Raw genomic sequence first — 16,785 nt, 5'->3', positions numbered from 1 at the left:
TGATTACCTCTCTGGACAGGTCTCTGTAGCAAGCCCCCCCCCCTTTCCCTTCCACATCTTTTATCATACCTGTTAATTTATATATATGCCAACATAGCTGAACATGCTCCAACAAGTCTGGACATGTAGCCAGCTGTTTAAACAGGCAAGTAAAAATAATGATGACACATACCATTGTCATATCCTCAACGAGCACAAACATGCTCCAACAAGTCTGGACATGTAGCCAGCTGCCTCTTTCGCTTTAACCGTTTTTTTTTTTTTGTTATTATGAAGTTAAAAGTAAATTGAACTTTGAACTTTCATATATCTTATTATTATTTCCGTTTACCAACTATACAAACCTGTATGAACATATCATCGGTGTAGTCTCAATATGTGTGATTACCTGAACATGCTCCAACAAGTCCGGACATGTAGCCAGCTGCCTCATTCGCTTTAACCGTTTTTTTTTTGTTATGTGTGATTACCTGAACATGCTCCAACAAGTCTGGACATGTAGCTAGCTGCCTCTTTCGCTTTAACCGTTTTTTTTTTTTTTTGTTATTATGAAGTTAAAAGTAAATTGAACTTTGAACTTTCATATATCTTATTATTATTTCCGTTTACCAACTATACAAACCTGTATGAACATGCTCCAACAAGTCTGGACATGTAGCCAGCTGCCTCATTCGCTTTAACCGTTTTTTTGTTATGTGTGATTACCTGAACATGCTCCAACAAGTCCGGACATGTAGCCAGCTGCCTCATTCGCTTTAACCGTTTTTTGTTATTATGAAGTTAAAAGTAAATTGAACTTTGAACTTATTAATAAAATATAAATAAGTTTTAATTAACTTTTCTTTATTTATAAGTGTATAAAGTAAAAATAAGAATGAACAAACATTAATTAAAACATTTTATTTTTATTTAACGGAAGTATACAAGTAAAATAATAACATTTATTTCACAGTATAAATTTTATTTAAATTCTATGTCATATCTTCCATTATTAAAGCCTTTGTACATTATTAACAGTTTTTTCTTTGATTGTTGGTAATCTTCCACCATTTCATCAGTTATCACTGCCGCAAATCTGCGTGGAAGGAAGATCCTCGTTGGGTAGTCCATTGTCGGGCCAATATAATGTAAATGGGCAACGATGGCATCTCCAAATTTAGTGTTGATTCTTTCGAATTGCTTCACTTCGTATGAGTATCCGGTTCTTAGATCTGATAATTTGCCAATGCCCACAGACCTTGTATTCACATCATTCAAAAAGCTTGCCAACTTAGACATCTGAAAGAAGAATATTATATGAAAGTATCACATCATTATCAAAATATTGTTTCAATAAAAAAAAAGTATTATTACTTACCTTTGAAGTATGAAGTTAACCTCTCGAGCTGTGGGCAACGAATGACGAATTACCTTACAAGCTTCACTACTCTACCGTTACGGATGTCCCCCCCCCCCACTCTATGACGTCACTTATAGTTAGCCAATAGAATTGCGTGCTTGTCTTCCCTCTCTCTCTCTTGCAAGTGTCTTTCTCTCTAAGGTGAATCATACCTCCCACCTTTGATGCAGGACTCAACCTGTCCGTTAACTTCATATATGTTTCTTAGAAAAAACAATATTTTTAAAACTGAACTTTGCCCTTATTAGCTTTTATTGCTTTATAAATAATAAAACTTTGAATGTTTTGGAGACTTAAAAACTTACTTTTTAAAAAATGTTAACACGCTTGCACAACATGTTTGAACAGGCACTTAATAACTTACTTTTTAAAAAAAATGTTAACACGCTTGCACAACATGTTTGAACAGGCAAGTAAAAATAATGATGACTCATACCATTGTCATATCCTCAACGAGCACAAACATGCTCCAACAAGTCTGGACATGTAGCCAGCTGCCTCTTTCGCTTTAACCGTTTTTTTTTTTGTTATTATGAAGTTAAAAGTAAATTGAACTTTGAACTTTTTAATAAAATATAAATGTTTTAATTTACTTTTCTTTATTTATCACATAATTTGTATATGGCTTAATATTGCTCAACTTGCATGTCTGAGCTTGCCCTGTTTGAATTGGTCAGTAACTAACTGATGTCTCCCACCCTTGGGCATGACGTCACTTATTGTTAGCCAATAGCATTTCGTGTTTTTATGAAAATGTATTAATTTTCAAATTATCTTCAAGAGAAAAAAAAGTTAAATTACCTGTAAAAAATATAAGTAAATCTATCTTCGTATTATTTATATTCTTATTTGTTTTTTATTTTTAGTATCTATATTGTATATCAAATATGTATATGTAATTGTTTGTGCAATATATATAACTTGATATATTTTGAAATATCGGAGCTCCGAACGCTAAGGAGTCAAGATTAAAAATGAACTATATTGTGCCTAGCAAGAGATTAACATGCCTGCACATGCCAGGCAAAACATGCAAGCGCAGGTCTGATAAGTTTTGTGTCTGTGCTCCACTAAAAAAAGGCCTGCTCTGACATGCCGTTTTCAGACTTTTCTTTTTAAATATCATTATTCTTTTTAATAATTTATTTTATTTCATTATAATGTATTTATTCAAATATTTTATTATTTTATTTTCATGTTATTCATTTTTTTTTTTCAATGTATATTTTTTTTATATAAATTATTTTATTTTATTATTTATTATTTTATTATCATTAGCAAGAAAACAGGGGAAGAAAAAATGAAATAAAAATTTTCTAAATGCAATTTTTTTTTATTATTAAAAAAAAAAGAAATTAGAGATATTCACAATTTTTTTTTTAATATAATCATTTACATTATCAGTTTAACCATTACTTATATACAAACATCTTTTATACAAATACAATACATATATTAAAATTAAATTTTTCTTAATACATTTGAAATTAATATCCAATGTGAAAGAGCATATACATGAAAATGGGTACACATCGTCGGAGTCTTGTTATGAAGAAGACACTGAGTGCCATCGTTTAATGGTCTTAATTGAGAAATTTGAGGGCAATCGAATTCTTCTAGGTTGATTACGTTTCCACAATAATGATTTAAAAATTGTTTTTTCTGGAGTCCTTTTACAAAGATTTTGTTGTAATGGGTAAGATGTTTGTGTAGAATAGCATCTAATTCCACATAGTCCACCTCTCCTTCTTCCCATTTAATTTGATGAAAATTTCTAGTTAACCATGAATTTACTCGGTAACTGAATGCATTTAATGACAGATTTTCTGGCGGTTTAAACAACCAGTGTCCACTTGAAAGATTCTCCATGTCTAAAATAGACAATTCTTTCACGATATACAGTTTTGAGTTGTCTATGAGGCACTGCATGTCTACGACACACGCACCCGACGAGGTCATGATTGCAATTGATACAACTGAATGAAATTTTTAATCGAACTGGCTTGTCTTAACATGTCCCAACGTGCACAAACATGATATTGCAATTGATACTTCTGAATGAAATTTATAAGTAACTGGCTTGTCTTAACATGCCCCAACGTGCACAGACATGGAATTTATTACATTTTCCTCTAAATAATTAAAATATTTTTTTTTTTATAAACTTAATTTTTCTTTCTTTTTTTTTTTTAACTAAATTATTTTTTTTAAAAATTTTATAACAGAAATCTTGCACTAAAAGTATTATTTAAAAAAAATATATATATCTTCCAATTTTACATAATTTCTTTCATTTTTTTTTTTTATATATATCACATAAAAATAAAAATAACTTAAATAAAAATAAAATTAAAATAACACTTAAAAGAATTCCAAATCATATCGGCGATTTTTTATTCCTTTATAGAGCAAAGCTATTTTTCTGTTTGTAACATCATAATCGTCGATAATTTCTTTCGTAAACATATCGGTGAATCTATTTGGCAGGAAAACTATATTTGGTTCGTCCTCAAACTGTGTAGGTCCAACATACGATCTGATGTGTGCTATTATGGCTTTTCCATATTTAGTGTTAATCTTATCAAATTTAACTATTTCATAGCTAACTCCTACGCGAAGGTCGGCAAGCCTACCAATCTGTGAGGAGCTTTGGTTAGCATCGTTGAGGTACGCTGCCAAAGTCGACATCTGAAGGGAATTTTGAAAAAAGTACATATGTAATTAGAAAAATAATATTTTAATTCAATCACTGTGAAGTGTATAAAGATTTATGTAAGTATAAAATAGTAGTATAAATACTTACTTTTAAGTATTGATAAAATTTAATTTAATCCGCCTGGGTCGAGTTCTAGAGAAGAAATGATGTTGAATCCTTTATCCTATACCCCCACTACCAGTCACAAAGCCGACATGTCAGTGCAAGTCTAATAACTAGTTCAAAATTCAATTGCTAATACAGTTGTGCATAAACATGTTTACACCTGCATAGACCTGATTAGCTTCAGTAATCATTTAATGCATGGGTTTTGTAAATTGTACGGAATACAAAAGTAATGATAGTAGTTTTAAGCACTCATTGTACATAATTTATTTTGTCTCTCAATTAAGATTACAAAGTAGAATATAAATATAATTACCATTAAAACTTGAAGTTGCTCAAAGAATAAAATAATGTTATTATCCAGAATATGGTCAAATATTATGGAATTTTGTACAGATTCTTAAGATTTAGCAATAAATGCAAGTGCTTATCATCGTCGTTGAAGGTTAATACTACTTTTTTCATGTCTCACCAGATTTTATTATAGGTGCTTGGAAAAAATTATGATAATAATCGGTATTGACAAATTGAATTTCACAATATATTATTTTTTATGAAAGACTTGCTTCTTTTTTCATCTCATTTTGCTTGGAGTAATCAATGACAATATAAAATGTTACAAATTAATTTGGTGAAAAGGATCTAAGAACTGTGAGCTAGCCTGTCTTTGAATTTGAACTATACATGACAACATAAAATATTCCCAGTACTACACAGAAGTACTTAATTATAATCTGTAACGTAATATTATATAAGAAAAAGTTTTTAAAAGAGGGTAGGCATGAATGAATACATAACTCAAAAGGTAGCGTACTATTTTTTCATATCTTAGGAAAAAAACTGTCACTAAATATTTTCTTCTTCTTTTTTCTGGTGTTCGTGTCGTTTATGGCGAATGAAGAAGGCTGGATGAGATCTAGCAGTTGTTGCCTAAAGGTTGGAAATGATTCACTCTTAAGAGGACTCCATCGAACTTTTTGATTGTCCATCCACTTTCCTTAAGTGAGGATTCCTCCATTTCGGAAATCATCTTATCAAAGCCTTCTCTTAGAGACTTTTCAATAGAGGAGTCTTTGCAAATTATCTTGTTTTTTGTCTTGAATGCGCAATTAGTTGTTTCCTCTTTCATATTTTCAAATGTAGCCTCCAAAACCAAATTATATTTTATTGCGGTTTTATCGCCATCCATGGCACTTTCAATCAGTCGATGCAATGTTTCTTGCTTACCTGCTAGAAACTCCATTACATCAACTTCTCCAGAGCACGGTATGAAGAAGGTTCTCAGAGTTCCACCAAACGACGATTCCACTTCGTATAATTGTCCTTGTGCGGCGTCCAATCGTGCTTTTTTGGTTAAGTTGGCCGGCGCTTTCTGTCCACAGCTACGAATGTGACAGTTTAAAGTTTTCTTAGTAGAATAAAACTCGCCGCATGCCACACATTGGAAACGAGTCTGACGCTTCAGACATGTTTTTTCATGGCGTTTATTGGAAAATGCTCTTGAAAATATTTTATTGCAATGGCTGCATTCAAAAGACATAATGATAGAATTATTTGAACAAAGTTTAAAAATTAAGAAACAAATCTGTAACAAATTGTATGCTCAACTTAAGAATGTATGAATGCTGTAGCTTAGTAGATATAATTGCGGTTCTTGAAATCAAAGGGTTTAAGTGTACAAGTGTCTAACGAATTAACAGCTTGCGCACAGTCATAGAACTAATAAAAAATGCATACTTCGCAACACTTTTATCGTGCAAGGGATTAAAATCGATATTAGCGTTTCTGTCGGCAAAAAAATAATAAATAAATCTAAGATCTGAACTGGTGGTAACATGCATGTTATAGCCCCCCCCCCCCACTAACTTAGGTTAGGTTATGATAGTGTAAGTTGCGTTTGATTAGGTTGGATTAGGTTAGGTTAGGTTAGGTTAGGGTTAGGCTAAATTATCGAATTTACAATTAAATACAATTTAGTACTGTTAAATTCGATTAGGTTGGGTTAGGTTAGGTTAGGTTAGGGTTAGTCTAAGTTATCGAATTTAGCCTATTTAATTGTAAATTGTATTAAATTCGATAACTTAGACTAACCCTAACCTAACCTAACCTAACCCAACCTAATCGAATTTAACAGTACTAAATTGTATTTAATTGTAAATTCGATAATTTAGCCTAACCCTAACCTAACCTAACCTAACCTAATCCAACCTAATCAAACGCAACTTACACTATCATAACCTAACCTAAGTTAGTGGGGGGGGGGGCTATAACATGCATGTTACCACCAGTTCAGATCTTAGATTTATTTATTATTTTTTTGCCGACAGAAACGCTAATATCGATTTTAATCCCTTGCACGATAAAAGTGTTGCGAAGTATGCATTTTTTATTAGTTCTATGACTGTGCGCAAGCTGTTAATTCGTTAGACACTTGTACACTTAAACCCTTTGATTTCAAGAACCGCAATTATATCTACTAAGCTACAGCATTCATACATTCTTAAGTTGAGCATACAATTTGTTACAGATTTGTTTCTTAATTTTTAAACTTTGTTCAAATAATTCTATCATTATGTCTTTTGAATGCAGCCATTGCAATAAAATATTTTCAAGAGCATTTTCCAATAAACGCCATGAAAAAACATGTCTGAAGCGTCAGACTCGTTTCCAATGTGTGGCATGCGGCGAGTTTTATTCTACTAAGAAAACTTTAAACTGTCACATTCGTAGCTGTGGACAGAAAGCGCCGGCCAACTTAACCAAAAAAGCACGATTGGACGCCGCACAAGGACAATTATACGAAGTGGAATCGTCGTTTGGTGGAACTCTGAGAACCTTCTTCATACCGTGCTCTGGAGAAGTTGATGTAATGGAGTTTCTAGCAGGTAAGCAAGAAACATTGCATCGACTGATTGAAAGTGCCATGGATGGCGATAAAACCGCAATAAAATATAATTTGGTTTTGGAGGCTACATTTGAAAATATGAAAGAGGAAACAACTAATTGCGCATTCAAGACAAAAAACAAGATAATTTGCAAAGACTCCTCTATTGAAAAGTCTCTAAGAGAAGGCTTTGATAAGATGATTTCCGAAATGGAGGAATCCTCACTTAAGGAAAGTGGATGGACAATCAAAAAGTTCGATGGAGTCCTCTTAAGAGTGAATCATTTCCAACCTTTAGGCAACAACTGCTAGATCTCATCCAGCCTTCTTCATTCGCCATAAACGACACGAACACCAGAAAAAAGAAGAAGAAAATATTTAGTGACAGTTTTTTTCCTAAGATATGAAAAAATAGTACGCTACCTTTTGAGTTATGTATTCATTCATGCCTACCCTCTTTTAAAAACTTTTTCTTATATAATATTACGTTACAGATTATAATTAAGTACTTCTGTGTAGTACTGGGAATATTTTATGTTGTCATGTATAGTTCAAATTCAAAGACAGGCTAGCTCACAGTTCTTAGATCCTTTTCACCAAATTAATTTGTAACATTTTATATTGTCATTGATTACTCCAAGCAAAATGAGATGAAAAAAGAAGCAAGTCTTTCATAAAAAATAATATATTGTGAAATTCAATTTGTCAATACCGATTATTATCATAATTTTTTCCAAGCACCTATAATAAAATCTGGTGAGACATGAAAAAAGTAGTATTAACCTTCAACGACGATGATAAGCACTTGCATTTATTGCTAAATCTTAAGAATCTGTACAAAATTCCATAATATTTGACCATATTCTGGATAATAACATTATTTTATTCTTTGAGCAACTTCAAGTTTTAATGGTAATTATATTTATATTCTACTTTGTAATCTTAATTGAGAGACAAAATAAATTATGTACAATGAGTGCTTAAAACTACTATCATTACTTTTGTATTCCGTACAATTTACAAAACCCATGCATTAAATGATTACTGAAGCTAATCAGGTCTATGCAGGTGTAAACATGTTTATGCACAACTGTATTAGCAATTGAATTTTGAACTAGTTATTAGACTTGCACTGACATGTCGGCTTTGTGACTGGTAGTGGGGGTATAGGATAAAGGATTCAACATCATTTCTTCTCTAGAACTCGACCCAGGCGGATTAAATTAAATTTTATCAATACTTAAAAGTAAGTATTTATACTACTATTTTATACTTACATAAATCTTTATACACTTCACAGTGATTGAATTAAAATATTATTTTTCTAATTACATATGTACTTTTTTCAAAATTCCCTTCAGATGTCGACTTTGGCAGCGTACCTCAACGATGCTAACCAAAGCTCCTCACAGATTGGTAGGCTTGCCGACCTTCGCGTAGGAGTTAGCTATGAAATAGTTAAATTTGATAAGATTAACACTAAATATGGAAAAGCCATAATAGCACACATCAGATCGTATGTTGGACCTACACAGTTTGAGGACGAACCAAATATAGTTTTCCTGCCAAATAGATTCACCGATATGTTTACGAAAGAAATTATCGACGATTATGATGTTACAAACAGAAAAATAGCTTTGCTCTATAAAGGAATAAAAAATCGCCGATATGATTTGGAATTCTTTTAAGTGTTATTTTAATTTTATTTTTATTTAAGTTATTTTTATTTTTATGTGATATATATAAAAAAAAAAAAATGAAAGAAATTATGTAAAATTGGAAGATATATATATTTTTTTTAAATAATACTTTTAGTGCAAGATTTCTGTTATAAAATTTTTAAAAAAAATAATTTAGTTAAAAAAAAAAAAGAAAGAAAAATTAAGTTTATAAAAAAAAAAATATTTTAATTATTTAGAGGAAAATGTAATAAATTCCATGTCTGTGCACGTTGGGGCATGTTAAGACAAGCCAGTTACTTATAAATTTCATTCAGAAGTATCAATTGCAATATCATGTTTGTGCACGTTGGGACATGTTAAGACAAGCCAGTTCGATTAAAAATTTCATTCAGTTGTATCAATTGCAATCATGACCTCGTCGGGTGCGTGTGTCGTAGACATGCAGTGCCTCATAGACAACTCAAAACTGTATATCGTGAAAGAATTGTCTATTTTAGACATGGAGAATCTTTCAAGTGGACACTGGTTGTTTAAACCGCCAGAAAATCTGTCATTAAATGCATTCAGTTACCGAGTAAATTCATGGTTAACTAGAAATTTTCATCAAATTAAATGGGAAGAAGGAGAGGTGGACTATGTGGAATTAGATGCTATTCTACACAAACATCTTACCCATTACAACAAAATCTTTGTAAAAGGACTCCAGAAAAAACAATTTTTAAATCATTATTGTGGAAACGTAATCAACCTAGAAGAATTCGATTGCCCTCAAATTTCTCAATTAAGACCATTAAACGATGGCACTCAGTGTCTTCTTCATAACAAGACTCCGACGATGTGTACCCATTTTCATGTATATGCTCTTTCACATTGGATATTAATTTCAAATGTATTAAGAAAAATTTAATTTTAATATATGTATTGTATTTGTATAAAAGATGTTTGTATATAAGTAATGGTTAAACTGATAATGTAAATGATTATATTAAAAAAAAAATTGTGAATATCTCTAATTTCTTTTTTTTTTAATAATAAAAAAAAATTGCATTTAGAAAATTTTTATTTCATTTTTTCTTCCCCTGTTTTCTTGCTAATGATAATAAAATAATAAATAATAAAATAAAATAATTTATATAAAAAAAATATACATTGAAAAAAAAAAATGAATAACATGAAAATAAAATAATAAAATATTTGAATAAATACATTATAATGAAATAAAATAAATTATTAAAAAGAATAATGATATTTAAAAAGAAAAGTCTGAAAACGGCATGTCAGAGCAGGCCTTTTTTTAGTGGAGCACAGACACAAAACTTATCAGACCTGCGCTTGCATGTTTTGCCTGGCATGTGCAGGCATGTTAATCTCTTGCTAGGCACAATATAGTTCATTTTTAATCTTGACTCCTTAGCGTTCGGAGCTCCGATATTTCAAAATATATCAAGTTATATATATTGCACAAACAATTACATATACATATTTGATATACAATATAGATACTAAAAATAAAAAACAAATAAGAATATAAATAATACGAAGATAGATTTACTTATATTTTTTACAGGTAATTTAACTTTTTTTTCTCTTGAAGATAATTTGAAAATTAATACATTTTCATAAAAACACGAAATGCTATTGGCTAACAATAAGTGACGTCATGCCCAAGGGTGGGAGACATCAGTTAGTTACTGACCAATTCAAACAGGGCAAGCTCAGACATGCAAGTTGAGCAATATTAAGCCATATACAAATTATGTGATAAATAAAGAAAAGTAAATTAAAACATTTATATTTTATTAAAAAGTTCAAAGTTCAATTTACTTTTAACTTCATAATAACAAAAAAAAAAACGGTTAAAGCGAAAGAGGCAGCTGGCTACATGTCCAGACTTGTTGGAGCATGTTTGTGCTCGTTGAGGATATGACAATGGTATGAGTCATCATTATTTTTACTTGCCTGTTCAAACATGTTGTGCAAGCGTGTTAACATTTTTTTTAAAAAGTAAGTTATTAAGTGCCTGTTCAAACATGTTGTGCAAGCGTGTTAACATTTTTTAAAAAGTAAGTTTTTAAGTCTCCAAAACATTCAAAGTTTTATTATTTATAAAGCAATAAAAGCTAATAAGGGCAAAGTTCAGTTTTAAAAATATTGTTTTTTCTAAGAAACATATATGAAGTTAACGGACAGGTTGAGTCCTGCATCAAAGGTGGGAGGTATGATTCACCTTAGAGAGAAAGACACTTGCAAGAGAGAGAGAGGGAAGACAAGCACGCAATTCTATTGGCTAACTATAAGTGACGTCATAGAGTGGGGGGGGGGACATCCGTAACGGTAGAGTAGTGAAGCTTGTAAGGTAATTCGTCATTCGTTGCCCACAGCTCGAGAGGTTAACTTCATACTTCAAAGGTAAGTAATAATACTTTTTTTTTATTGAAACAATATTTTGATAATGATGTGATACTTTCATATAATATTCTTCTTTCAGATGTCTAAGTTGGCAAGCTTTTTGAATGATGTGAATACAAGGTCTGTGGGCATTGGCAAATTATCAGATCTAAGAACCGGATACTCATACGAAGTGAAGCAATTCGAAAGAATCAACACTAAATTTGGAGATGCCATCGTTGCCCATTTACATTATATTGGCCCGACAATGGACTACCCAACGAGGATCTTCCTTCCACGCAGATTTGCGGCAGTGATAACTGATGAAATGGTGGAAGATTACCAACAATCAAAGAAAAAACTGTTAATAATGTACAAAGGCTTTAATAATGGAAGATATGACATAGAATTTAAATAAAATTTATACTGTGAAATAAATGTTATTATTTTACTTGTATACTTCCGTTAAATAAAAATAAAATGTTTTAATTAATGTTTGTTCATTCTTATTTTTACTTTATACACTTATAAATAAAGAAAAGTTAATTAAAACTTATTTATATTTTATTAATAAGTTCAAAGTTCAATTTACTTTTAACTTCATAATAACAAAAAACGGTTAAAGCGAATGAGGCAGCTGGCTACATGTCCGGACTTGTTGGAGCATGTTCAGGTAATCACACATAACAAAAAAACGGTTAAAGCGAATGAGGCAGCTGGCTACATGTCCAGACTTGTTGGAGCATGTTCATACAGGTTTGTATAGTTGGTAAACGGAAATAATAATAAGATATATGAAAGTTCAAAGTTCAATTTACTTTTAACTTCATAATAACAAAAAAAAAAAAAAACGGTTAAAGCGAAAGAGGCAGCTAGCTACATGTCCAGACTTGTTGGAGCATGTTCAGGTAATCACACATAACAAAAAAAAAACGGTTAAAGCGAATGAGGCAGCTGGCTACATGTCCGGACTTGTTGGAGCATGTTCAGGTAATCACACATATTGAGACTACACCGATGATATGTTCATACAGGTTTGTATAGTTGGTAAACGGAAATAATAATAAGATATATGAAAGTTCAAAGTTCAATTTACTTTTAACTTCATAATAACAAAAAAAAAAACGGTTAAAGCGAAAGAGGCAGCTGGCTACATGTCCAGACTTGTTGGAGCATGTTTGTGCTCGTTGAGGATATGACAATGGTATGTGTCATCATTATTTTTACTTGCCTGTTTAAACAGCTGGCTACATGTCCAGACTTGTTGGAGCATGTTCAGCTATGTTGGCATATATATAAATTAACAGGTATGATAAAAGATGTGGAAGGGAAAGGGGGGGGGGCTTGCTACAGAGACCTGTCCAGAGAGGTAATCATTTGGAAAAAAAGATGCAATTCTATTGGCTAGTTAGAGTGTGACGTAATTGTGGTGGGGGGTTAATGCTAGTATCGCAGTCCAAGTGTCAGTTCGGGTTTAGTTTTCAGTGAGTGTAGGTCGCGTCATCAGCAGCGGAAGCAGTCCAGGTGGAGGGGGTAAGTAAATAGTTTTTTCTATTACCTAAAGTGAGGTTATCCATTTTAATTTTTCAATATTTTTGTGATAGTGGGGGTAATTTAAATAAAAAAAAAAATTCTTGGTGAGGGGGGTTAGATTTTTTAAAAAATAATTCCAAGTTAAAACATAAGAGAACATTCAAAACTAGAGTAAGCGAGACTACCACTGTGGCCGACTGGTGCAGATGACGTGTCTACCAGTACGAAGGTTGTAGGATCGAATCCCAGGTAAGTAAAAATAATTAAAAAAAAAAAATCCCCTCCTGTCTATCAATGGGCGAGGGGGGTGGAGGTATGAGGTCCGCCATCTTGTGGTCATCAGCTGGTACGAGGTCGGCCATCTTGTGTACTACAGCTGTTAGGAGAGCCGCCATCTTGTAGGAGGAGCTTAAGAGGCCAACGAATACGACGACCTAGAGGTGGTGGGGGTAAAGGTAGGTGTCATGTGATAGGAGTAGGGCTAGGGTGGGGGTAATGAGGTGTCGTCGAATTCGCTGATTGGTCAATTAATAAGGGTGGGGGAAGGAGTGGGGGTAAAGGTGGTGTCGTCGAACTCGATGATTGGTCAAAAAGGGAAGGGGTGGGGGTAGGGGGCGTGGTCAAAAGCCCTCGTCGAGTTCGATGATTGGTCAAAAAGGGGAGGGGTGGGGGTAGGGGGCGTGGCCTAAGTGGTCGTCGAGTTCGATGATTGGTCAAAAAGGGGAGGGGTGGGGGTAGGGGCGTGGTCTAAGTGCTCGTCCAGTTCGACGACAAAAAAAGTGCGCCAGAACCCGCATTTTCCCTCTACTTTTATTGAGCGAATTAAGTGTTAACACTTCCTTCGACTTGATAAAGGTACCGGAAAAGATGAGAACCGCGGCCTTCGAAGATTACATTTCTTCCCATTATCCGGGCTCATATCGTTTATTTACAGATGGGTCCAAAATCAATAATAAAGTCGGAAGTGCTGTGTATGATCCGGTTCGGAACTATTTTACGATAATTAAATTAGAAGATGAGGCGTCCATCTATACAGCGGAGCTAATTGCTATTTTAACGGCTTTAAAATATATTTATTCGTTGTCGGAGAAAAAATATACCATTATTAGTGACAGCCAGAGTGCGTTGTGTAAATTATCACATATACACAACCAGTCTGCAGGAATGAATCACATTATCGCAGAGATTGTAGAAACTATTGCCATCTTTAAAGAGAAGGGAGTCTGCATTAATTTTTTGTGGGTAAGAGGTCATTGTGGTATAAAAGAGAATGAAATTGTTGATACACTTGCAAAGGAAGCCACCAATAGTGGGGAAATGGCTAATTATAAATTACCACACACCGATATCAAGGGTATAATTGCAAAAGCAGCACTACAAAAATGGCAGACAGATTACAATAATGGTGATAAAGGTAGATTCTATAAAACTATGGCAGATCAGTTACCGAGACAACCATGGTTTAAGGGAACTGTCACTAATAAATGGGTTGTTACGACAATAAGCAGGCTGAGAGCGAACCACGCGGTGTGCGGATCGTATCTACACAGGATCAACAGAAGGTCCTCTCCTCTTTGCGTAGATTGCAATGAGGAGGAAGATTTCAAACATGTAATAATGATATGTCCACGTTATGTGGTAGAAAGGAAACGAATGTTTGACGATATATACAGGTATTTAGATGCACCATTTCCCCCTCCATAGATAAAATAATTATTATCCTTATTTTTTTTAAATGATTTTTAGGCGCGTCAACATCTAAGGTTATTGGCGCCCGGAGCTTTTTTTTTTCCAGTGCACTGCCGGCCTCCTTACAGTGTTCTGTCGTTACAGACACACTGGGACATTGAGCTGTAAGAAGCTCCTAGGAAGAGAAAAATCTAAGGGTCAGCAGCTGGATTCGAATCCAGGACCTCCGCGTGGGAGTCCAGTATGCTAACCGCATAGTTAATCCCTTCCCTATATTTATTATTATTATTAAAGATCTACCTATGTGCCATGCGCTTACTAAGTTCAAAGGTAAATGGGTAAATTCATTAAATTTCTATTTAAAAAGAATGTATTCAAATTTTCATGATTCTATAAAATTTTCTTCAAATATTCATCCACTTTTTAGAAACATATTTTAATACAGAATAGGATACTGTTCAATAATTTCCGGTGACTGAAGCTTTCATTGAGAAAAAGAAAAAAAAATCCATAAATCAATTGAGAAAACAGGTGATCAATATCCAGTACCATGGCGACAATAGAACCATTCTCTGTCTACCTTTCAAAAGCGAACAAAAGACAAGGGGGGAAAAAAAATAGAAAGACGTCTTTTCAATTTGGTGTGGGAGGGGAGGGAGCTTTGTGTGTTTGTGGGGGGGGGAGAGTTAAGTTAAAAAAAAAAGTTCAAACTTTGAACATAGTGTGACATAGATAGGTCACTCTGCGACTAACTTCTCTTTTAAAGTATTTCTCAAAGTATTGGCTTTCTTAGACTCGAACTTTTATTTTTTTATTTTCTTATCTCCACTTCTTTTTTTGTGACATTCAACTTATAAAAAATTTCTTGACCAAATTTCGAGATTTTATGATATTTATATCGAGAGAATATTTTTTTTTTTTCTTCAAACTTCCGTAATATTGAATTCTTTTACGAACATACTGACAGACATCTTTTTTCTGTCTCTTTCTCTCTTTTTCGTAAATCGATAATCAGTTATTTGAAACTTTCGATTTATTTTATTTAATAACTATTTTTTCTTTTAGTTGGGAAAGAAAGAGATTTAAGTTGTGCATTTTAAATTTAGGGATAGATATATATTTTTTCAATTATGGGATACTAAAAACTTTGTATTAAATATTAACTTCTTTTTTTTTTTTCTTTATTTATAAAGTTTAAGAAAAATTGTTTGTTAAAGATTAAAGCAAAAATAGAGTATGACGTGTTGACGACAATCGGCGGAAATTACAGTTGGCGACAAACTTTCCTGCTCGCTACTTCATTCTGTCCGTCTTCACATTTCCTGTCATGATGTATATGGAATGGTTGTTTATTTTGGACAGACATTACTTCCTCGTAGGTCTGAAAATTAAAAAAAAAATAATAATTTTTTTTGGATATCAAATCTTTAATGGTTAGTTTTAAAAAATAATAATAATTTATTTATTAATTAAACAATATTACTGGTTAGCAATAACGTTTGCTAAAAGGGAGGAAATAACTACAAATTAAATCTGTTTCCGGTAGAACAGTTGTAAAAGGGTTGATCGTCAAAAACTGCCCGAAAAAGCTGTAACGTTTAAAAAACACCCAACTTTGACAATTTTTTTTTTCTCTTTTTCTGTAAAAGTAAAAAAAAAAACTAAAGTAATCGCCTATTATTTCAGGCGGGGCTTAACGTTCAACTACCAAATTAGGTGCCGTGGACGGAGGCGACTAGCAAACATACTTTACTGTATTTTTTTTTTTTTTTTGTTAACCATTAAATCATCCAAATACCATTCTTTCTACCTTTGCTGACGATACTGCAATTTTATCTCCACATTCCGATCCTCTTATCGCTACACGAGCTCTACAAACACATATCAACCACTTACAGGACTGGCTTTTCAAATGGAGAATCAAAACCAACGTTATAGTTTATAGTATTTACTCTCAGATGGAAAATCCTACCTCCCTTCATCTTGAACCAAACTCCTGTACTAACTGTGGACAAAGTACGCTACTAGACAAACGGTTGACATGGAATCCCCATACTAGACTGAAAAGACAAGAAACTAACCAGCGCTACAAACTTCCCGCCAGACTACTTGACAAACGATCGAAACTTAACCTAGATAACAAAAGACTCTAATGTTACTGCGACCCATTTGGTCATACGGCATTGAAGTATGGGGATCGTCTAAGCGTTCCAACTCACTACGCCTCCAGGCATTACAGTCCAAAAATACTTGGAAAACTTCTTAAAAGCTCCGTTCTATGTATCTAACCTCACACTATCCCATAATGACCTCAAATTCCCCTTTCATTACAGATCTTGCTAACACTCGTTTCTTCAAATTGCATTCCACTCTACAGCAGCTCTTCCTA

The 16,785-nt window shown here is 33.0% G+C and overlaps 3 protein-coding genes across 15 annotated transcripts in view; 2 read left to right on the top strand and 1 right to left on the bottom strand.

Annotated features, from left to right (window-relative positions):
* LOC141447722 (uncharacterized) overlaps positions 1–16,785 on the top strand; it is a 610,137-nt gene that overhangs the window by 135,305 nt on the left and 458,047 nt on the right. The gene's annotated exons all lie outside the window — the stretch shown is intronic.
* LOC141448105 (uncharacterized) lies at positions 3,717–6,479 on the bottom strand. The gene is made up of 2 exons (XM_074116176.1): positions 4,203–6,479; positions 3,717–4,087 (listed from the first exon to the last, which is right to left on the bottom strand). Exon 1 carries the CDS (start codon positions 5,758–5,760, stop codon positions 5,137–5,139), a length of 624 nt encoding a protein of 207 aa, XP_073972277.1. The 5' UTR covers positions 5,761–6,479; the 3' UTR covers positions 3,717–4,087; positions 4,203–5,136.
* LOC141448103 (uncharacterized) lies at positions 6,479–8,838 on the top strand. The gene is made up of 2 exons (XM_074116175.1): positions 6,479–8,350; positions 8,466–8,838. Exon 1 carries the CDS (start codon positions 6,793–6,795, stop codon positions 7,414–7,416), a length of 624 nt encoding a protein of 207 aa, XP_073972276.1. The 5' UTR covers positions 6,479–6,792; the 3' UTR covers positions 7,417–8,350; positions 8,466–8,838.

This window comes from Rhodnius prolixus, unplaced genomic scaffold (assembly GCF_049639745.1).
Source record: "Rhodnius prolixus isolate KJV_2025 unplaced genomic scaffold, Rpr scaffold_13, whole genome shotgun sequence".
Taxonomy (NCBI): Eukaryota; Metazoa; Arthropoda; class Insecta; order Hemiptera; family Reduviidae; genus Rhodnius; species Rhodnius prolixus.
This window is presented reverse-complemented; position numbering and strand designations above follow the sequence as displayed.